The 23,155-nt window shown below is 37.7% G+C and overlaps 1 protein-coding gene across 1 annotated transcript in view; it reads right to left on the reverse strand.

The window, feature by feature from the left end:
- Positions 1–429: 429 nt before the first annotated feature.
- The window catches only part of WDR19 (WD repeat domain 19), a gene marked incomplete at its 3' end in the record, with an annotated part of 39,015 nt that continues 16,289 nt past the window's right edge, over positions 430–23,155 (reverse strand). The window contains exons 17-31 of the mRNA XM_081999496.1: positions 22,821–22,961; positions 22,636–22,718; positions 21,076–21,159; positions 19,837–19,983; positions 19,289–19,413; positions 17,819–17,931; positions 16,848–16,916; positions 14,243–14,320; positions 8,881–8,977; positions 6,635–6,759; positions 5,877–5,958; positions 5,084–5,234; positions 2,994–3,117; positions 1,099–1,175; positions 430–544 (exon numbers count right to left, since the gene is read on the reverse strand). Of these exons, the coding sequence (XP_081855622.1) occupies positions 430–544; positions 1,099–1,175; positions 2,994–3,117; positions 5,084–5,234; positions 5,877–5,958; positions 6,635–6,759; positions 8,881–8,977; positions 14,243–14,320; positions 16,848–16,916; positions 17,819–17,931; positions 19,289–19,413; positions 19,837–19,983; positions 21,076–21,159; positions 22,636–22,718; positions 22,821–22,961 (1,611 nt within the window). The remainder of the gene's footprint in view (positions 545–1,098; positions 1,176–2,993; positions 3,118–5,083; positions 5,235–5,876; positions 5,959–6,634; positions 6,760–8,880; positions 8,978–14,242; positions 14,321–16,847; positions 16,917–17,818; positions 17,932–19,288; positions 19,414–19,836; positions 19,984–21,075; positions 21,160–22,635; positions 22,719–22,820; positions 22,962–23,155) is intronic.

A 23,155-nucleotide genomic window follows, 5' to 3' on the forward strand; every position in this document is an offset into this window, starting at 1 on the left:
TCCTGTCACCTGCATTGTAGATCTGCTCCTTCTGGTCAGCATGTCCCTCTTCCTATACTTCAACACCTGTTGGCAGATCTATAGAAGGATTTGATGATGCTGACACCTTCAAACTGTTCTCTGTACTACTGAAGCTACATGGCGTTCAAGAACATGTCACAGATAATGTGATCATAGAGGTAAATGGGTTTAAAGCCTCACAACTGGAATGATTGAACAATGGGGTTAGTTGCAGGCATGCAAACAGCAGTAGGTTTTGCTACTGAGGGCAAAGAGGCGATACAGCTGAGCCTTGGGTCTCTGCTGCATCGACCCAGGCTCTCAGTGTGATTCTTGAACGCTGCATTTCCCTTGCCAGGAAAAACTCCTAATGTCCTCTGAAATGAGCCCTGTTAAGTAAAAAGTACCAGCTCTAGCACGTACCTGAATTTATTGGTCCCCATCTTCTGGTTTGAGGTACTGCATGCAGTCATTTATTTTCTTGAGATGAACAACATTAATCCTTTCAGAACACATTGGACATATGTTTTCAGTCTGTAACATGCTGTTTTAAAAGAAGGGTGACTGGTCATGTGAGAATTCTTAACATTTTCAAAGGAACAGCTGCGCCTGAGGCAGAAAGCATAGAGCCCAGTTCTGACCTACACTATGTAACAAACACAGGCCAGAGCACCAGCTACTTCTGTCTCAGCAGAGCAAATGTTGGTTGGTTGGTTTTTAACACTGAGAACTAACCACCACAGGGAGGCTGCTGCTGTTTGCATGGGTGTGAGGAAAATTTGGCAATTAAAACCTATGCAAAGGAGCTTGGGCCAGAACATGAAGTCTATGCAGCTTCACAGTTGCAGACATCTGAACAGAGCTATCCAGTCCCCCTCTCACAGGTGACTGATTACTGGGGACAAGAGCTTATTATCATAGTTTTTGGTCCACTTTGAAGCCATGTTCTGCAAGTATGTTAGAGGAAATTATCAAGTAATGGGGATTCCTCTTCTACCCCCCACCTCCAGCACAGGCTGTTAACATGTTTTTAGAACAAAATGAAACACTTATGAACAAACAGTGGAATCCTGCAGCAGAAAACAAATCCCAACTTACTTCTTGAATTCTGAGTAGAGGGCAGGAAAGTCGCAGTGGGGGCAGACTGTCCAGTCATCTCGTACCATATGCCGACCCTGCACGCAAAAGCCACAAGTAATTCAATAGCAAGGGCTATCTTTGGGCACTTGGTTCTGCCACTGTTACTGTGGAAAAAGTCTCAGCAACCGAGTTCTAAAGATTGTGAGGAATTAATTAAAAAAACAAAAACCACAATAGTGTTACTTTGTTTTGATTCCTGTGTAAATTCTGTAACCAGAAAGGCACTCTCAGATGCAGTGTTTTCATTATAGTTCGCATTCCTCTCTTATTAAAAAGAAATCTAAAAATGCATTGAATTACAATTTTAGGAATTCTTTTAGTTGGGCAAGTCTAGAATGTTACCTCTTGATCTGGGTCTAGAGATGCACATAAATCTGCTGGGATTTTTGGGGTTGCATGTGACATTCAAAAAATGCCCACAAAGCCACATCCCCTGAGCCCCAGAGGTAGCATTCAACACTGTCAAGTTTGTGAGCGTAGTGACTGCCTTGGACTCGCCTCTTGAAACAGAAATGATTTCCTCTGTTTTGGTATGGCTTACCCATTATTTGCTTTTGATACAAAGAATTCATATGTACATTCCTACTACTATAAAATGCAACAGCACCTTTAACTATATTGAGAGATTTATGTTCTAATGTGATGAGCAACAGCTTACGACACTCTTGTAAGATATTTGAAAATGCTGTGTTCCTAATGATGTTACAAATACCTGTGCTGTAAATCAACTATAACCAAGACAGAGCCTGACTAAATAATGTGAAATATACATGAATATGTACATTATGTTTGGGCCCATAAAGCTATATTTAAAAGCCTTGGGTTTTTTGGTTAAGATAATACTTACACTGGTCATCTTATTCTGCTAAACCAATAGAGTAAAAAAATAGATAATGGCTATTACTTTTTTTTTGGTAAGACTTAATTCTTTAGTTTTAATAAAGAATGCTAACTCCAACACTGGATTTCTGCTCAAGTAAATTTTGATTTTTCTGTATTTTAGTGTGACAAATCACTTGAACCTAGTAAAAATAAAGTGTTAGTTACAGAGTAGCTAACCTCAGTATAAGGATTTTGTAGTGATACTGGTAACAGTGGGCTGCATCGCTTTCCACTGGGAAAGGTACGCCATCCATACCTTTTCAGTATGCTTTAAAGTATCCTGAAATAAAAATGTTGGAACTTTGCATTTCTGTAAGGATCAGTAATGTAAGAAACGCTAAAGTCACTGGCTGAGCCATTACTTAACCCTGGAAATGCCTAAAAATTCTGGTACATTCTGGGCATTGCCCCAAAACAGATTGGCAGGCAGGGCCGAGGAATTTTGTTGTTTTTTTATGTGAAGTCATGACAGCCTGGAGTTTATGGGGGCAGAGCTGTGCCCTCCACAAGGTCCTGTATGTGAAAGAAGGGGGACTTCCACCTCTGCCCTTACTGCTCTGAGCAGGGAGTTGAGCTGGGGAGGTGCCAGCACCCGCAACGCCCTCCTGCCCCTGTGCTCTCCCGAGCGTGCCAAACGCATGTGTGCTGGTTGTTCCGGGGAGTCCCGCTGCGCCAGCTGCCTTTTCCGGAAGCTGAAGTCTTCCAGAACCACTTTGTGATTTTACTGTCACTCTTCAAAGCCTACAACTTGTAGGTGGCGACTAAGGACGCTCTATGCTACTTAAAAGAGGACAAGAATGGTTTTTACTGATTTGGTAACAGCTTGGAGAAAAAATCCAAGAAACCAACCCACAAAACCATCTTGCTTGAATCTCCTAGCAAACCAAAGATGTGCAGATGAACTTATTTTTAGAAGGAAAGAAAAGCTTTGTGTTCATTCTTGCGCTGCAGAAAATAGCGCAGACACTCACAGTTGCAATGCAGTACGGGAGATTGTTTTTACAGCCGGGACACAAAAGTTCACACTCTGGGAGTTGGAACGCACAGTATGGACAGGCCGTTGTTGGCTCTTCTGCCTCCGTTGTGTCTGGACGTCTAGAAGTAAGATACAAATATGAATAAAAACCTCAAGCGCTTTGAATTTGAACGAAGATGTTTTACAATGCCTTTAATACTTAGCAGTGTTTCTCCTTTAAGTTACTTGCATACCTTCCAGTTGCTGTTGCGCATTCTACCAGATTATTCCTTTGAACTATCACCTAAGCTTTATAGCAATTATGTAAACTCAGAAATAGGTCATTTTCCATCTAATTTGAAACAATACAACCTTGTTCAAGCTGTAACAGATCATAATACTCATAGCCTCATAACCTTGGAGACAATTAAATGGCTACCATAGTTATCTTGACACTTTGTAGAAAGCCTAATTTCTCGTTTTATTAGCCTGGCCTGGGCATGTGTGTTCCCCCCACAATGACCTCCTCCTTTGTCTCCACTTAAGAAATCTGAAGTATGGAGAAATATGATAGATTAAGAACAAGTCAACATGGCTTTTAATATTGAAGTCATCTTTTAGAAGCTTACTGGAACATTCTAGAAATATTAACAAGCAGGCAACAGGGAAGAACTTTGCATGAATTTAAAAAAATTGTTGAAGGATCCTAAGCAGAATAGGATAAACAGTTCTCACAGTACACGTCTGTGGTAACCTACTGTTCTGCATGCTCGTAAGATATAAGAGAAAACAACATGATGCCTCATAAAATACAAGTGAAAATAATGTGATGCCGCAGCTCATATGTAATATTCAGGCTGATATGGGCCAGGGGCAGCTTCAAAGAAATACAGAAGAACTTTGAGACAGAAAATGCAAGGGTGGGGAGAAGCCAGAGCAAGGCCTATTGGAAAAAGTGTCCACGTATAAGATGATGGACTATGAACTGCTGTTGCTTAGGAGCAAGATACTGCAATTACAATACATGCTATGAAAACATTGGCTTGCTTTAAAACATCAAAGCTAATGAAGTAGGGTGGAACGGAGACTCCTTCTGCTACTACATAAATCCATGGGCTGCCACATCTTACACACAGTGCGTAGTTTTGGTCCTGCCTCTTCCAAAAAGGTTGTAGAAGAGTTTCAGAGAAAGGCCATAAGGATCAGTATCGGTGAACAAATAGCTATGTAAGCAGAGACTCTTAAGGTCATGAAAAAATATGACTGATAGAGGGGAATGAAAAAAAGTGGAGCTCTATAAAACCGTGACACAGGAAAGGCCAGATCTCACCCAAGAGGAAAACTACGAGGCATCACATTTAACCAGCTAGGGACCATTCGTGACACAATGGGTAACAGAGCAAAGGAACTTCTTATCACAGGATTCACCTGTTAAGAATTTACATGGCTTCAAGCAGAGACTGGATAAGCTCATGGAGAGCTTAAAGACTTAATAAATACCTCACACACCCATATGGGCTCAGCAAGTCCCTGAGCCTCAAAATGGTTAGAGGCTAATAGAATAAAGACGACAAACATTACATATACGTGTTCTGCTCTTATCCACTCTCCTACACTTCCTCCTTTGGCAGAAAATATTGGCTAGGATCTGTCAAAACAGAGCTTCAGATAAAGAAGAAAATGTCGAGAATTCATCTATTTTATTTGCCCTTCCATTCTTTTATCTTATCTTAGCCATTCAGTAGTCTGAATCACAGAAAAGCATACTGCTGATGCTGAAGTAGCAAACAGCTTACATGTACATTCCCAGCTAAAGAACACAGAGCCCCATGGCTGTACTTATGTCTGTACGGACAAGATGGAAAATGTTACTGCTGGCTAGGAAGCATTTTACATGTACGCTGCATTTAAGGTTTATCACGTCCAAGGGAACAGAACAGCCTTTAATTTTCAGGGAAGGGGGAAACTGTTCTTAGCCTTCCAAATTTGAGACAGTGAAATAGTATGAAAACAGGACAAAGCCAGTAGGCTTTATGAGCAAAAATAACATTACAAATAAAGCCTTGATACTGTGTACATTTGAAAGTATAGATTAACACTGCTCACCTGACCATTGCTTCGATTTTCTTTTTGTATTTAAGATCTATTTTATTACGATACTCAGGTCTCATCAACATAGCAGCAAAACTGAAGGCCGAGTTCTTCAATCCTGCTCTGTGACACTCGATTACAGCTGAAGTCAAAATTGGCACAATGTCTGTAATACAATGAAACAATGATGTCAAATATTTATTTACCAATATTAAAGTTGAAAGCCTTTGAGCTAATAGGGCTAAAAAGGTACTGATAAAAAATGACAGTATTTTTCTTCTTCCTTATGGTACACAGTCACACAATTTGTGCAATGCCTGGAACCATACACAAGAAAATCATCGTTTCACCTCTTGCTGCCTTACATTTCTGAAGCTCAGCACAACAGCAGGAATGTTTTGCTTATAACCATTTCTCCCAAATCTGGTCTGCACTGTTTAAAGCCTATGTTTCCCATGTACCCCAAAAGCATTTTCAAAAGAAGATTGATTAAAATTTTGTGATAAAGTCGCAGAACCAATCAGTTCATTACATACAATCCCGAGACTTTGTGTGTGGTTCAGGCAGCTCAGTACTGCAGTTATGGAGGTTGAGGACAGATTAAACTGCTGGTGAGGAACCCATCCTGGAGGCTGTATATGAATGAGCTATCCTGTGGAGGCCAGCAGAGCACACGGTGTTATTTACACTTTGTCGTGTGCCCTATAGGATCACAGGAGGAGAATGTACCTTCTAATGCAGTCATGATTAATTAATAATGAATTGTCCAGTAGAGCACAGCATGCTGTTCTATGCTGTCAGCACTTACGTGATGGGAACTTGCTGATGTTGTTGGCTACACGTATGAGCATACGTGCTCCCTTCATGTGATCACCACGTTTCACGTGAGTCTGGAACACAACAAACATCGAATTAACTGCAGCCTCTAGAGAGTAATTCCTGCAGCTTGCTTTTGGCATTCACCCTTCTGGGAGCTGCATGCCCATGGCTCTTTCACAAAGCTGAGCAGAGGTGTATCCTGCACCAGAGAAAGGACGAGAAACTTTATAGTGGCTCTTTCCCAGAACAGTCTTTCTGGCCTTCAGCTCACTATTTGCTTGCTCTTGCCTCACTGCTGGTAGAGAGGGAGGCCAGAAGCTGGCTGTAGGCTGAATGGATATCCTGATGGGCCATGGGTTAACTGCTAGAAATCATTTGAGCCCCCCTGCTTAACTTCATTTACAGAAAAGCAATGATCTGCCTACAGATAATAATAATAACAACAATAATAAATTTAGAATAATAATTGTACTAATAGCATAACATTTGTAAGAATGAATGCAACAGAAATAGAGGAAGCCACATGTAGGTTTTGAATTATTCAGTATTTAAAAAAAGAATATACTAATCAAAGAGGCAGAAACAACTATGGACTGTCTTCCTGAACCTTGCTGCTATCATGCACTTGGATTCTGTGATACAACCTACATGACAATGTAATTTATGTACACAGAACATCCATACGTACAGTTCAATAAATCAGAGACTGTGCCACTTACGCATAAATTCAGTTTCTCAATTCATTACCTTCACTAAAATATAGCTGTGTAGAATCATAAGGTTTGTAGCCATCTCAGAAGGAATTTTAATCTTCTGGGTCTTTAACTCTGAATACATACCGAACAGAACATCATGCGCGTTTCGGTAGTTTCCTTAAAAACAAACAACAATGAATAATAAATTTAATTTTTCATAAAAATTTCTTTACTAATGACAAATATGGAAGCTGAACAGGAAGTTCTGTTGATTCCTAGAGCAAAACCTTTGCATGACAATTTCTTTGGAAAGTCACAAGCAGTTGCTTGTCACAGTATGCTAAACAGTATCAGCCAGGGAATTAAATAAGAAAAAAAATCACACTTGGGGAAGTCATCCATACAGTAGCAAAAATACATATGTGGATGATAATTTCATATAATGGAACTTTAAAAATGGAAGATGCTGTATCCAATACATTGCTTCCACAATAAAGAGGAGAAAAGGTATTTTTAGAGCATTTAGAGATGTTACTACTTTTTGTTTGTCAATGTCAGGTATTCAAAAGCTGTTGTTTAAATGTTAATTTAACATACTTTTACTTTATCATTTGCTTTGGCAACTCCTTGCCTCTGCAACCAAATAAACCCAAAACCTGTCAGAGAGATAATGAAAATTTGGATGTTAATTCACTAGATCAAAGTGCTTCAAGGTTACTATCAAGGATTATCCAGAAACCACAGGATTTCATTAAATTATCAACATTGCTGAAAACAACCAGTGTTTAGTATGGTTAGTCTACTCTTAGCTAGTTATTTGACCTTGCTTTGTTTTGGTTGTTTTTTTTTTAAACTTTACTAGAGTACAAGGAAGTCATAATCTTTGCAGTTGGAGGCATTTAAAGGAAATTTCAGTTCAGTTATTTCAGCAAACCTTTTTCCTCTCTCTCTCTCTCTCTCTCTCTCTCTCTCTACCAGCAAATGTTTTTACTCTATAGAGCAATTTGTTATGTGCTGCTACACACTGCAGTTGAATCAACCAGTGGAATTTGCGTGAGGCAGCTAAATATCACTCCAGAATTAGTTGTTGGAAAGCAACATTAATTTTTCATGCTGTGTTACTGACTCAGTAGAATATACGTAATCATGTGATTACCTAAAAACAACTTAAAAGAAAATTGCACATAAAATGGCATACCCAACAGAAAATAACAAACAGTATGACTTAAATATTATTGAAGTGGATTTTTAGGGAAAGAACAAACTATACTGGTGTAAACTTCAGAACTGAACTAATTGAAATCTCCTGAAGGAAGAGGGGGACTAAATCTAAAACTGTGCCTCTGTGCAGGAAACAGTTACTGCAAGATTGGTGATTTTAACAAGAAAAATATTGTGCTTATTATTACACTGTTGCAGAACACATCTTTACTATTAGGGAAGATGAAATACAGTATGGGATACTGCATTTTAGATATGTTTTCAGGTTCAGAAAAGCTAGTAAATAATTAAACCCCCGAGCCTTTACATTTCCTGCTTACACACACATTATTCACTGCTATGATGAATTGGGAGATGATGCTGGGCAAGGGTTTAAGACATTTTCCACTCCTCAGCCCAATGCTGAGGCACAGTCAGTAAATGTTAATTTGCCTGGTTTCCTAAGGCTGCTGTTTTTCCTTTATAGATATTTTTCTTAACTTACTTGAAATGAAAAGGAAGGAGTGTTATGGTAGGGCTGTTGCCATGGCTACAGTGGAGACCGAATAAATACCGGCAATAGCTATTTTGCTTCTAGCCCTGTCCCTTCTTACTTCTTTTTTCTATTTCTAAACTTCAGTTACCTATTACAGGGGAAAACAAGGCTTAAATAAGCAAGTGTCTGATCCTTCAACAGGAATCATCTCCTGTGCACATCTCCCACTGAAAAAAATTGTGTGCAAAGACTGAAGAATCAGTATCTACATCGGAAACTGCATGTAGAAACTGCAATTCTAAGATCTGTGATACAAAGAAAAGTAAAGTTGCAGACAATCTTAATCACTATACTTACTTAAATGTAATAAGGAACGCAGATGTTTTCCACAATTTTCTTTTTTCCTATTTCTATTTAATATACAGGTATGAATCCCAACCTTTTCACAAAGGCTACTTCAAGTTCAAAATTAAACTTGAATATAATTCAAAGCACCGATACAGGTCTTTTCTAGGTATAATCCTATATAAATAAGGGTACCCCAAGTACCTGGCAAGGATGTAGTGTCAGAGATGCTGTCATATCAGAGAAAACAGACTTACCTGAACACTGCTCCTCCCTGGCAATTATTACAGCAGTTCTGGCAGCCTCTCTGTATTGCTTTAGCGCCATGTATAAGCGGAACAGGTACTTGGCATCCTTAATTAAATCATACAAAAGCAATTAATACTAACTGGATACATACTGCTGTATTCTCTTCCTTTACTTGCCCATCCCACCACCACATCCTTCAAAGAAAGCGGACAAGCTGGCTTGTTCCGCGGAGGGCTCTTCGTATCAACAGGCTTTAGCCATGCTACCTTCCCCTGCTAGTTTTGGCCTTCAGTAGAGTCGGACAAACACGCACGCTGAGGCCCCCGAGTGAGCTGTGGCAGCTAGTTGCTAAACCATGTCAGCACGGACGCGGAGAGCTGCAGACCATTAGGCACACGGAGAGCTGTACGGGTGGAAACCCAACAACTTCAGACGTGTAGGCATTAATGGTGTCGGAAAAGAACCACAGGATTCCTTTTAGAAATCGAAACCCTGCTAGAAATTGTGTTACAGCTCTAGATGCAAACATTGGTTAGTGTGGACGACAAAATCTGGACATAAAGAGTGTATTGTTCTGGGACCAGATGGTAGACATCCAAGGCAGCTAAAAAATTGAAAATTAAGGGGACACTCAGCTAATAAAATGCATAAAGTTTGTAATTTGCTATACTGTGTACTATGTACTGTTGATAGATTATATGATTCAAGAATGGCACATGCAGCAAAGCGTTCGCTCAAGAACTGGCAATGCAACAGCAGGAAAATTAGTGAAATAATTTAAAAACAAAACAAAAAAAAAGATGGCAGTATTGAAGAAAACAAACATGAGTTCTATTTTTGTAAAGCGTACTCAAACTTCTAGCAGACTAGTAAAAAAAAAAGAAATCAGTAAGAGAAAAGAGCATTCGTCTTTCATAAGGATTTTGAGAAAATCCTCAGAAGAGGTAATTCCTAAAAAAAAAGCTAAAAAACAAAATAAAATTATCTTGCTTATGATGAAAAGGAACAATTAAGTGAAAAAAACTCCAAACCTAGAGTAGTGCCACTATTTTATATCTTTAGCAATGATTTCTAAAATGGGATCAATAAAAAGTAAAGTCCATACATAAGATAATTCTTAACTAGTAAATCAAGATTAAATTAAGCCGAAATATTGTATATAATGGTATGTTTCCAACTTAAATATACAACTAAGAAAAAGACTACACTGGTTGCTTTATAGACAGCTTAGCAAGAAAACCAAACAAACTACTTCTGCAATATTGTAGTAAAAACAAGCACTTTTGTATGTAAGTCTCAAATACATAGCAAAAAACCGCTGAAATTCAAAGGAACAGAAATATGAAAGATACAAAGCCATTTCCTTATAAAGATGATGACTGCAAAGATTAACTCCCTACTTGAGGGGCAAGGAAAAAAATGATGAAAAATCACAGAAATAAAAGCAAGAGCGAAAGACTGGCATGCAGAAAGACAAAAGGCAAGTCAAATTCTTCTTTTTAACTTGCAATATAATGAAAAACATTAAGTGACCAAAAGGAATTACTTTTAAACCAATGATGGAGCAGAATTTTAAGTAACACCTGATTAAAAGGTCGAACATCATAAGAACCAGAATTTAACAGTAATGAACTAGTTATCTGTATAATAAAGGAACCAGAACTACTTATATTAGTGGATATGGACTGTAGCCTGCCTTAAAAAGGAAACTTACTATTCCCTGAGCAGGGTAAAACAAAAATTATTATGAATGGTAGGTTATTATGTAATTCTTCCCAACTTCTGACACCTCCTAGTGACCACAGATGGCTGTTCCACTGATGACAGCTGAAGGCTGCACTTCTTCCCCATTCAGGCTGCTTCTCCCTTTTCTCTTAATGCAGCAGGAGAAGGATCCTGTCCCAGCACGGACCAGTGGTCTTATATGGTATTTGCCATGTCCCTAATTATATTTGACTTAAACAAGATATTTAAATTACTTACATGGTAGCCATATGTAGAAAAATTAGAAAAGTAGAAGGCATTTAAGAAAAATAGTCTCATGTTTTACTTTCATATTCTTACCTTTAAAGTTAGCCATTTTAAAAGAAAAAATGCAGGAAGGAATTTTCAATTGACAACACATTTCCTAAGGTCTTTGGAAAAATGTACTATTGCAGTCTAACTGACCTTAATATTAGAAGCCATGATTTTAATTTAGTTTTGCTTTTTAAAATACATGTACTTAGAAAATATGCACACAGAAAACAGCAGAACCTTGCTAGCTACTGCTTCCTGAAAAATTACAAAGGAACACACATGACAAATTAAGAATCTTTACACGTTAAAGTTAACAAATACAACAGTTGGCATAATAACGTGTTTAAGAAATAGTTTATAACAAGTCAGACAACAGCGTAGCAAAATTTTGGTAAGCACAATAATTTTGATAATATGGTACTTCATTAAAATCCCACATAATTGTTGGCTGCGAAAGGTTTAAAGTAATCAGGCTGCTGTGAGCAATGATCTGGTTTGAAGATCAACGCTGAAAGGATTAGCAAGTTTCTGCTGCATGGCTACTGTAAGTTCACTCTTACTTCCAGCTTTACAAAAAGACCACCACATAAAAGCTGCTATTCTCTAAAAACGACCCCATTTGCTCGATAATTTCAAAAACACTGTCTCCATAGCATAGTAAAGATAAAGATGAATTGTTTTTTAAGTAGATTTTTAAAACAAATATGTATGATTTGATAAAGTAAAATTTTGTTACTCACTGAGAGAGACTATGGCAGATTGGATTAAAGCATTCAGAAGAACAAGAAAGAGCTTTTAAATAAGGAAAAGAAAGCTCTACATTGAAGTTCAAAACAATGTTAAATATGGCAATCATGGCATTCACAAAATTCCTAAGTGTTTCCTAAAATCTTTAGAACCTCTTCACTAAGGAGATTATACTGTAGCTCACTTTTCCTTATCCAGTGCTAGGTACTTCTTTCAACCAGATGGCTAGGCTGCCACTCTTAGAAGAGAGACTGGATGCTACAGTTTCTGTCCACCCAACTTTCAGCATAAATATGAAATTACTTTTGCTTACACTTGATGTTGCACAGATTTTTCATCTAATGCCTCCAAGAGTTTCATTCTTTTCTGGTCTCTTGCAGCTGAATTTTGTTTGTTTTACGTATAATTTTATTAATGTTCGTATTTCAAATTACAGGTAAATAGTAAGAGGTAAATAATAGAGAGAGGTTTGTTGTTTTTTTTAAATTTTATAAAAGCAAGGTTGGCTTGGCCATCAACTGTCCAGTGTCTCTAAAAGTCTAACATATCAAACCCTTAACCTCTAGGCACCATAAAAAGAGGAAGGAGCCAGAATTTCTAATATCCCAACAGCATCATAAACCATAGCTGTAATATCGGGGCTGAAATAAACCTACTGCACGAAGACCATGTCACCTCCATCATTACCAAACCTTACTCCCCTCAGTAAGGCAGAACTTACTCTTCTGTACATATAATTCTGCACCTGACTGTATTTACTGTGAGTTTATACGAGACCTTAAATTCCTCAAGTAAGGAATTAACTGCAGACTGCAACATCCACACCTGAAGTCTGGCTTTCACAGTAGAAAAACATGGGTGACAAGCCACTTAGCTCACATTCAAACTCTGCTGTAACAGGCAGTAAAACAGTGGCTCAGCAACTTAGTTTCATGAACTCGGGCCCAAATATGATTGAATGTACCATAAGCTCTACGGACATCAAAACCAAAAATGGTCTGTGAAGCATGTTTTTCTATAGCTCGAACTCAGAGAAACAAGATAGCCCATCAGCAGTCAAATCTGCAAAAGAGCTGTTTGTCATCTTAGCCTCTAACGTTGCTGTTCTGATGTCTAACATCATATTTCAGTGAACATTTTTAATCTGCCATGGAAAAAAAAAAATAACACAAATGGAATATGGTCAAAACCCACTTCTTGTGTTGTATATATATATAGCGCAGATCTAATCTATGTTCTGCTTAGATTGTGAATGATTCTCTTCCTTTATTACGAAACCTGTGGCACTGGCAACTAATACGCAAAAATCTGTCAGCAATTATCTTCCAACTGTCAAAGCCGTATATACAAAAGAAAAAAAGATGAAATAGTCTACCAGTCTGCCAAAAGCCTTTCATTAAACCCTGTGAATAGTTTGCTTTTAACAAAGGGGCAGGAAACCTGGAAGAAAGGGCAATGGCCCGTTTAAAATTTTCTTAACTGATCACATGACACTAAACGAAGCCTCATAGCATAGAGCACCTCTTATCTCACAAAGCACCTCCTAAACAGTATAAAATAAAACTATGGAAGGTTCTGAGGATCCAAGGAAGATTTTCTATGACAATGATGAGTGACAATGTAAAAATCGGTGTCCACAGTATTTTATTCTCCTATTGTTAATCAAAACTTCCATGTTAGGAAGGCCTGTCACCAAAAATCTTCAAATGTGCTTCCTGTTTTTTTTATTTTCTATCCTAAATTAAATATGCAATTGCATTTTCCAAAACAGAACAGAAACTCTGTGCTTTAGTTTACAGAACTACAGCCTGTATCCGCAGATGAAACTGACTCTATGAATAATGAATTCAAATTTTAAACTAAATGACTCTACATAATAAGAAATCAAAAAAAGATTTTTTTTTAAAAAAATAACTGTTTAACTGTCATATGGGCATCCACATGAAGCAGTTACATTTTCAAGTGATCTCAGTGACGAATTTTTCCCTTCATTTCACATTTTAAAATAGAGCTGTTTTGGGCTAAGCTCTTTTTGAGAACATGGTCATTAATCACTTAAGAAATCAACAAGGAACTAGGTAACTTTGAAAATCTGTCCACAACTTTTTATGTCTTAAGTTGATGTGTGGAACTAACGTAGCCTGATCTCCTTTGGGTTTTTGTCCTTCATCTCCTATTTACTACCTAACTTTCTTCCACAGTTGGAGCAACTCCCCACACTCCAAGAAGAGATCAGTGCTGTAGCTAGTCTTGAAACACACGCATGCTGACCATCCATCTGGGAAAGGCAACAGCCAGCTGGCTAACTGGCATGAACAAACAGCTAAGTTTTGTCTCTTTCCCTCAGTATGAGCATTAATTTGAATCTCCTCTGTCCAACTACTTGCTTTCATAAAGCTTGGAGAAAGATCATTGTATCTAAGATAGTTACTTCCTTTCTTATCTTTCTGAAATGACTCACAGAGTGATCATTTAAGTGTTGCTCCTTAAATGAAACCAAGCTAAAACACAATCTCTGTCTACCAAAAATTTTAGAACAAAATGAGCTCAAAAGATCTTGTAGCACAGCAATGTGACACAACAGCAGTAACAAAAATACAATACCTTGGGCATGCCATCACTCTCTCCCATAAGATAGTCTATCAGTTGATTTGTTAGGGCTTCATCTTTTGCCTGTCCCACCTATTAAAGACAGAAGAAATTATGACACGAAAGGAAAAATACCTACTAATAAGGAGGCTTTCCATAAAAAACACTGAAACTAGATAGATTGAAAACATTTTTTTTTTTCCTTGAGTTCTGTGTGTTCAAACGAGAAGATTACTTGGTTCATCAGCTTTGACATGCAGTAGTTCATATTTATTTTCTAATGTGTTATGTCAGGGGATTATAATGAAATAGGTCTCTCACAGCATGAACTGTCCTCTGCTTTAGTGTTGGGAAGGCATCTGAATCAAAGCACCATGAGCTGAAGCGTGCTCTCACAAAGCTATGTCTATCAACCCAGCATAATTTGTGTCTCAGAGGAATAGCCAGTGCTGGTCACTAGAATAAAGCCAGCACTATCTGCCAGTTGAAGAGACAGTCTCAAAAATATGGCCAGGATGTTGAGATTCCACAAGGATACATATGGTTCAACTGCAGCAACAGTCTTTGGTTTATTCATTTGGGCTGAAACACCTGGATGCATTAGACACCTCAAACTTCAGTCTTACAAGCCCTGCCAACAGTTCTGTGAGATGGAAGGCCTCAAGCGCAGCTGTGTTAGCGCCAGGCAGAGTCAGGTCTACTGTTTAAGTCTGAAAACACTCTAGTGACACCTAACAAAATCTTCAAAGCTGTGAGTTCTTCAAGGGAACAGAGGCAGTCTGAGCATAGTTCGGATGACAGAAAGTGAAAGCTGCGGTGGATGCGTCGATGGATGGTGGCAATGGGCCTGCTTAAGCAGGTTTCCAGCATATATTGTCTAGAAGGGAATTTCAAGAAACGTGTACTGAGGTGCAGCGTAAGTTGGAGACCTGATGACTACAGAACTTTGGAGATCATGAGGAAAATAACTAAGCAAAAATTGCTTCATTCCCAATTTTTTTTTTTTTACGGATGGAAAAGGTATTTTAAAATATAATATGGATGAAAACCAACAAGGTGTTAGTAGAGACTGCTGCTGCAACTGGTATTCTGTCTGGTAGCGGAAGCTAAGAGCAGCGAGCAGTGGATATTGTCTACCTTGATTCAGAAAGGTTTTTGACACTGTCTCTCATAACATCCTCATAGAGAAGCTATGAAATATGCACTGGAGGAACAGACAGTGAGGTGGACTGAAAACAGGCTGAACAGCCAGGCCCAGGGGGTTGTGATCAATCATACAAAGTCTAGTTGAAGGCCAGTAACTAGCGGTGTACCCTAGGGGTCAATACTGGGTCCAGTGTGATCTGGATGATGGGCAGAGTGCACCCTTAGCAAGGTGCTGATGATACAAAACTGGGTGGAGTAGTGATACACCAGAGGGCAGTGCTGCCATCCAAAGGGTCTTTGACAGGCTAGAGAAATGGGCTGACCAGAACCTCAATGAAGTTCAACAAAGGGGAGTGCAAAATCCTGCATCTGGGGAAAAAAAACCTCCATTTCCCAGTACATGGTGGAGGCCACCCAGCTGGGAAGCAGCTCAGCTTTGCAGAAAAGGATCTGGGCATTGTCAGGTGGAACATGAGACACCAATCTGCCCTTGCAGTAAAGAAGGCTAATGGTATCTTGGGCTGCATTAGAAGGAGCATTGCCAGCAAGTCGAGGCAGGTGATCCTTCCCCTCTACTCCAGGTGAGGCCACACCTGGAGTGCTGTGTCCAATTCTGGGCTCCTCAGTACAAGAGAGAAAAGGACATACCGGAGAGAGTCCAGCAAAGGGCCACTAAGATGATGGAGGGCCTGGAACATCTCTCATGAGAAAAGGCTGAGAGAGCTGGGACTTCTGAGGCTGGAGAAGAGAAGGCTCAGTGGGATCTTGTCAATTATATAAATATTTGAAAGGAGGGTGCAAAGAGGAAGGTGCCAGGCAGTCTTTAGTGGTGCCCAGTGACAGGACCAGAGGCAAAGGGCATCAGCTGAAACACAGGAGGTTCCATCTGAACATCATGAAACACTTCTTCACTGTGAGGGCAATCAAGCACTAGCACAGGTTGTCCAGGGAAGTTGTGGAATCTCCTTCCTTGGAGATATTCAAAAGCCATCTGGACATGGTCCTGGGCAACTGGCTCTAGGTGGCCCTGCTTTAGCAGCGGGCTTGGATCAGTTGACCTTCAGAGGTTCCTTCCAAACTCAACCATTCTTTGATTCTGTGACAGAGAGTGAGAATGGAGGCATATTGTCCTCTCTAACCATAGCATGTAGACTGGAAAAATCAGCAAAACCGAAAAATCATATATGGATACTGCTGAATAAGAAAATTCCAAACTTAACCGTCTCTGACACACAACCACAAAAATCTGAATGAATTCCTAAACTCTCCTTTGAAGATTGAAAACATTTTTTCCTCTGGTGTCAGTATTAACTTAATTCTACTTTTTTAATGTTTACCTATCACCTTTACTGATACAGTTTGCCTTCTATTTGCAATCTGTTCAAACACTCACTGATGCTAGGAAAACGTCACAATACTGAAAGTAAACTTCTTGAAAACATAAAGAATTTTTTGTTTTATCAAAGTTGCTTACTGTTTCAATTGCCATTTCTATAGCCAAGTTATCTTCTGTGCTTGGACTTTTCATAAAGTGCTTTAATGCCTAAAATGATATAGAAGAAAAGTTAAAACTGAGACACAAGAAATTAACTTCTTCCTAATTTTTATCAAGTTATGTCTCTGCATTTTGACAGACAAGTGGCACACAAAATGCATATCTTAACTGTATTTTACAGCCACAGAGATAACCACATACACTATATAGGTAGCAACTACTCTTACAGATATTCCTGCAAGAAAGAAGAATTGAGTCTTTGCCAAGTTCTGGTGTATACCTTCATCTAACTGTGAAAGATGTTCACAGTAATATGGTGAGAGCAAATTAATTATTAATGTGCCATTGAACACGCCCCCCCCCCCTTCCCCCCCCGAAGGAGTGGTCACCTACAATGGCTGCAGTTTGCAAAAATCAGTAATATTTTTCTGGTATGTGTTCAGTATGCAAAAGTCAAACATTTAATAAGCATCCGTTCACTCTAACTGATCAAAGGATGTGTGTCAATTGACATACTTCAATTAACATACTTCCTTTTAAAAAAAAAGCTTTATGTTAGGGCATGCTACACTACTAAATTAATTAATTAGCACCAAGTCTTCATTGGTCAAGCTAATAAAATATAAATAAATTCTACTTCTATGCTCATGACATTTAGAGATTCATTGAGAATAGCATGTCATTGACCCACCTAGAGCCTCTACTGCTATGAAAAAGGAGCCTCTACTGCTATGAAAAAGTTATGTGCATGGCAGTGTATAATTCGTAGAATACAATGTAGATAATTGTAAATATAAATAGTTTACTTACATTTTTTACACTTTTTTCAAATATCAGTACGTTATCAGTTAAGGCAGCTAAAGTTTACTATGAACTTCTCTGATTTTGAAGTACCGTATTTTGAACAGTTTCTATGAATGTTATCACTGTTTTAGCCTTTAAGTACTGACCCGTCCATATTGACCACACAGTAAGAAAAATTTTCCCGCCTGAAAATGTTTCTTTTCTCCTTCAAAATATAGTGCAATGCTCTGATAATCTTCATTAGTAGTACTTTCAGAACCTGCAAGAGATAGATAGCAATGATACCTGAGTATTCTTATTAAGATAAAGGCCCTACCAAAGGAACAAATTCCTATTCTACTTTTTTTTTCTACTGACATTCAAAGAAAACCAAAGCTATCTAGACTCAAATTATGTCTTATACATTTCTTCCTATTTAATCAGACTAAATGTCAGACATTAGGAGCTACTAATACAGTGAAATAATTGTTTCCCTAAGTTTTACACCATAATGGTATTTCTGTTTTTTTAACAGACATCATAAACTGGCGTAACTATGATCTACTAATTAATTTTTCCATTATGTCTTAGCAACAATAAGAGTAAGTGATTATGAGATTATTTTCACAGTTTAAGAATATGCGAGTATATCTGTATCACACAGAGCAAGACTACCAGGAGCAACGTAACCATGTGGCAGCAGGGAATATTACTTAGTCTTCTAACCAAGACTCCATTTTACTGTACACATCTAAAAGAAAGATGGCCACTACTTCTAAGTTAGTTTTAAACCCTTTTTCTGCACACTTAGATTACAATTTGAGACATCCTATTTTGGATAAGAGAGAAGGAAGAAAACATAAGGAACAGTAGAACACTACTAGCTGCAACAGTACATCACCAACCTAACTGCTGTCAAGTTTTTATAACCTTCATAATAAGAATACATTTTTTAAAGGAAGAGATTAATTGACAATATGAGATAATTTGGTAGATACATGTGTGGATCTGTGTCCACAAAGAATGGTGCCTGACACAGGTGAAAAATATAAAATATATTGCTAATTGACAAGCTGGCTACTGACTGACTTGATGGCCTGAGGTAAAAGTCAGCTTCCAGTAAAGCCTCCTTTTCGTCTCTCACTGACCCAGAAAAGGTCTTAAAGGCAAAAAAGGAAAGACAAGTGACATACACATGTAAGAAAAGAGCTGGAACCATGAAAAAAAGAAAAGAGGGGATAAAAATCAAGAACTGTACCGGTAAAACTCTCAGTTTTGGAAAAGCAGTATTACATATAGCAAGGTCAAAGAAAGGGATTCCTCAATGGACACAAAAAAATAGTCTGGACAAATGCTTTATCTCTATGGATAAACAGAAAAAGCTCTAGCACAGGCAAGATTTGAAAACAACGTAGACTGAAGGCCAAGGGAAATACCTAAGCTGAAAGCAGCACCTAGCTTGTAGGCCTAACTTAGACATAGGTTGCCAAATCTGTCCGTGGTGACTTGAAATAGAAAACGCTGGGAAACAAAACTTCACACCCCTTGTCTTGTAATTTCAAATGGGTCTAAACCAATTAAAAGAACAGCAAAACATATTGCAAGCCATCGATTAACTAATTAAGTGGAATACTCACTGATGATATCAGCATAAATCTCCATCTTGTTGTGTTGTTGAGCTAATGTGAAAGCTTCATTATTGCACTTGGACATGACCAGGAACTGGATGGCAGAGCCATAGTCACCAAGCTGCAGAAAGAATCTAATCAGAATGAACAAATTAATATCTTAGTACTAATCAGCATAATGAATATACCAAGTGTTTTAGGAATATAGTATATTCTGTGGCATACAAATATGATACTTTTCTAATTTATTTTATAGCTTGATTATTTTAAATTGGTAACTAAGATTAACTTAGTATAAATAATACAGCATGGTAACTTTTATTATTGTCTAAACTTATTACTTTGGATTAATATAATTCAAATCAGAAAGTTAAAAAAAGGAAAAAAAATTAGTACCTGCTTAGCTCTCCAAATTTTACAGAACTCAAATCAATACCATCACTGGCCAGGTACCAATAACCAGAGTCTGATATATTAGCAAGCCTCACCAACTTCCAACAGGTATGGCCTCTTCCACCCTTCTTTTTTTTTTTTAACCTGTGTAATATGATTGTTACCTGGCCACCATCTTTGCTCCATCAAGAGATTGTGTTTCTCTCACAATATTAACAGCCTTTTCAGGATTATTAAGGTGATCCAAATATAGTCGGATTACACTGTCCCATTGTTTTGCATGCTCATATGCTATCACAGCTTCCTTGTACCTGCAAAATCCACATCAGTTCCACATCAGTTTTTCTAACTTTTAAATAAGTCTTTACAATACAGTGTGAAAGAAACATACCGTGCTTTATTTCTGAGAGGTTACTCTGTGACACCTTCCTTTCAGTTTGCATATAATAGCCTTTTTCTGTATTTACTATGTTTTTTTGTCTCTATTTTATTTTCTCTCAGGAGAATGAAAGGCAGAGACAACAGAAAAATGTCTACTACAATACTATTTTTTGACCTACTCTGTCACCATCCCTTTTGGTATATCTTAAAAGTGGTTCATCTGTTCCATCAGCAAACATAATCTGTTCCATCAGTTCCATATGAAATCACTTGGGAGAAAACAATAAAAAACAAACAGATGATAACTAGTTGTAGAATTTTAAAAATTAGGCTTGTTTTCTGTTCTGTAAATAAGATCAAGAAATGTCTCATTCTCACACTATGCAATTGACACAAATCGTATTTTCTAATTTCAACAATGTAAGCATTTAGCTTTGGTGCTGTGTCATTATACTGAAGCACATTTACTTACAGGTAAGGACTAGTAGAAACTACATTCTACGATTAAATATAACCTATTGTGGACTTTCATTTCAGCCAATAATTTCACACTATTCAATGTTATGCAAGTGCAGCCATTAAGATGTAACAGTAATTCAGTTCTAGAATGAAAAATTTTCTTTCATGATTATTCCCCCTTTGAATGGCCCTTAAAAATCACAGCTAAGGCATCGTTAGAAACAAAATGAACTTAAATACTCTGCTAAGGGGAATATTACATTGGGTGCAGTACTTTAAAACCTTTAATGATTTTTGTTAAAAAGATATTAATGCTTAGACAGGAAACGAATCACTTAGAAACACATCTTTAATACTAGTGGAAGATCCTTAGATTACATTTAAAATCTTTACAAAACACCTTAAAAGTTTACATATTTCAGAATCCATTTTCACAAGGCTGTTTTATGCAAAATTTAAAGTTTGTCCTTTAATTCATTTTACAAAGAGAGTAATGTATAATAACAATCATAACAACACTAATAATAACAACATGTTTTATAAAAAAAGATAAGCATTCAAACCTGCCATCTGCTTCTTTGGCCTTTGCAAATTGTAGGTGAATCTTTGGAGATGAAACATGAGGAAGAAGTTCACCAACCTTTGCCCTAGTAAGACAAAATAATATTTCTTTAATAAATATATCTGGTTTAAAACTTTCTCCAGTAGAACAGGCAGATTTATATCGACACTGAAAAGGATGATAAAAAAGAAGTAATTGAACATAATGTATAAGCTTTGAAGGCACTTTAGTATTTTCAAAAAGCTGCACTTTATAGATGTAAGAACTGGAAATTATAGACTGCTTCACAAATATACAGGCTTAAAGAAGTACAGTATCTTCTCTTTTTTGAGATGTACGAGCATAAGTAGTGCCAGACCAACAATATTTACCTCCGGTATTCTCTAATTAATCTACAGAGGCAGCACGCTATTAAAACTGTAACCTGAAAGAATGTGCAAAAGAGTGCAAAAGACCACCAGTACAGGTGCAGTTGTGATTACTCCAGGACGCAGGTTGTACAGAGGACTCTAGGCAATTAGAATCAGATTCTCTGAGCAACATCATCCGTAACAGTAGAGTGTGGAAGCACACAGAACTATGGCAGTCCTTCCATAAATCTAGCTTTAGGAGTTGCACGTGGTGATATGATCTACAAAAGCCACCAAAGTAAGCAGTGGGCCTTTCAAGAAAAAGGAAAGGAGAGGCTGAAGAGAGGCTGACCTTAAATCTCACCTCTCCGTCTAAAAGATAGAGCACCCCCCAAACTGAACCTCCTTCTGCTAGAGTAAACAAAGCTTGTTCCTCCCACTTTCCAAACCAAGGCTATCACTATATTCAAGCTACCCTATTTAACAAAGTGTTTCTCTTGGTCTGTTCTGATGTCACTGACACTTCTATGATGGAATAAAGTTTTCCTTAGTATATGAACACAATATTCCAACCTAATTTTTAGAGCACTCGTATGGAAGAGGAGGGATCTTTCTGATCTCTGCTCCAAACAGTTAATATTAAAAGTCCTTAAAATGTAATTAGGCAAGAATTAATCCCTTAGGTCTCTCAGTAAATTGTACTTTTCCACCAGAAACTTGACAATTATCAAATTCACTTAAAAAAATTAAAAATGTATTGAACATAATGACAGTGATTTTGACTATTCATGATACAGACTCCACTTGAATCAGCAACTTGGAATCTTTTCCAACTGTCTGAATATTTGGTCTCAGTTATGTATTTTGTAACTGAAGAAATTTAATGAACTAAGCAGTAGCTACATGAATAAAATGACCAAATCCAGTGTGCGCGTGTGCATGTGCATACACACATGAAACTTTAGGTAACTTTAAACGTAACACAAAAAAAAGAAAAAAGGAAGATTATCTTCTATTTACAGTAAGACTATATTTAAAGCAACATAAGCTTGTGAGAGAACACTGTTCTTGTTTAAGCTTGGGGGAGGGAACAATATAATCAATGAAACATAATTAATGAGACATTTGTGGTATTCAGAGAATCGTTCCTTTCCAAAGGGCACCACAGCAAGTCCTCTGAAATGTAACACTTCCCTGAAACCTGTACTTACCAGTTTTTACACCGGATGTATACTGATGCTGCCTTGTCATAATATTGTCCCTTTTCATACAGCTGAGCAGCTTCTGAAAATTGCTACAATATTGGAAAGCATTAAAATTTCTAAATTAAGATTACAAATAAACAGGTTAATGAATTCACATGTTCAGCCTTAGCTTTATCAACTCTTTTTAATACCTTCATACTCTCCAGAATAGCTCCACAGTCTCTTTTTAGTAACCTACTGGGATGTTTAATGGCCTGATTTACCCCTCGACGGATATCTCCCATTCGAATGGACATCTGAGCCACTCCAGCAAGACAAGCTTCATCATGTTCCTGGTATTGACAATCAAATGAAAAGCAGTTGCTATACACTATGCATCAGAAATAATCAGGTCACAAAAGCTACAGTAACCAACCACTGAAACAAATTACCACAAAATTACATGGACTTAGTTAAATCAATTTTTGTCTCAAAATTCTTGCCTAGCTCTAGCTTTCACTTATTTAGAAGAACTCAGCTTAGTTTC

Source organism: Phaethon aethereus (assembly GCF_964289735.1).
Source record: "Phaethon aethereus genome assembly, chromosome: 4".
NCBI classification, from domain to species: domain Eukaryota; kingdom Metazoa; phylum Chordata; class Aves; order Phaethontiformes; family Phaethontidae; genus Phaethon; species Phaethon aethereus.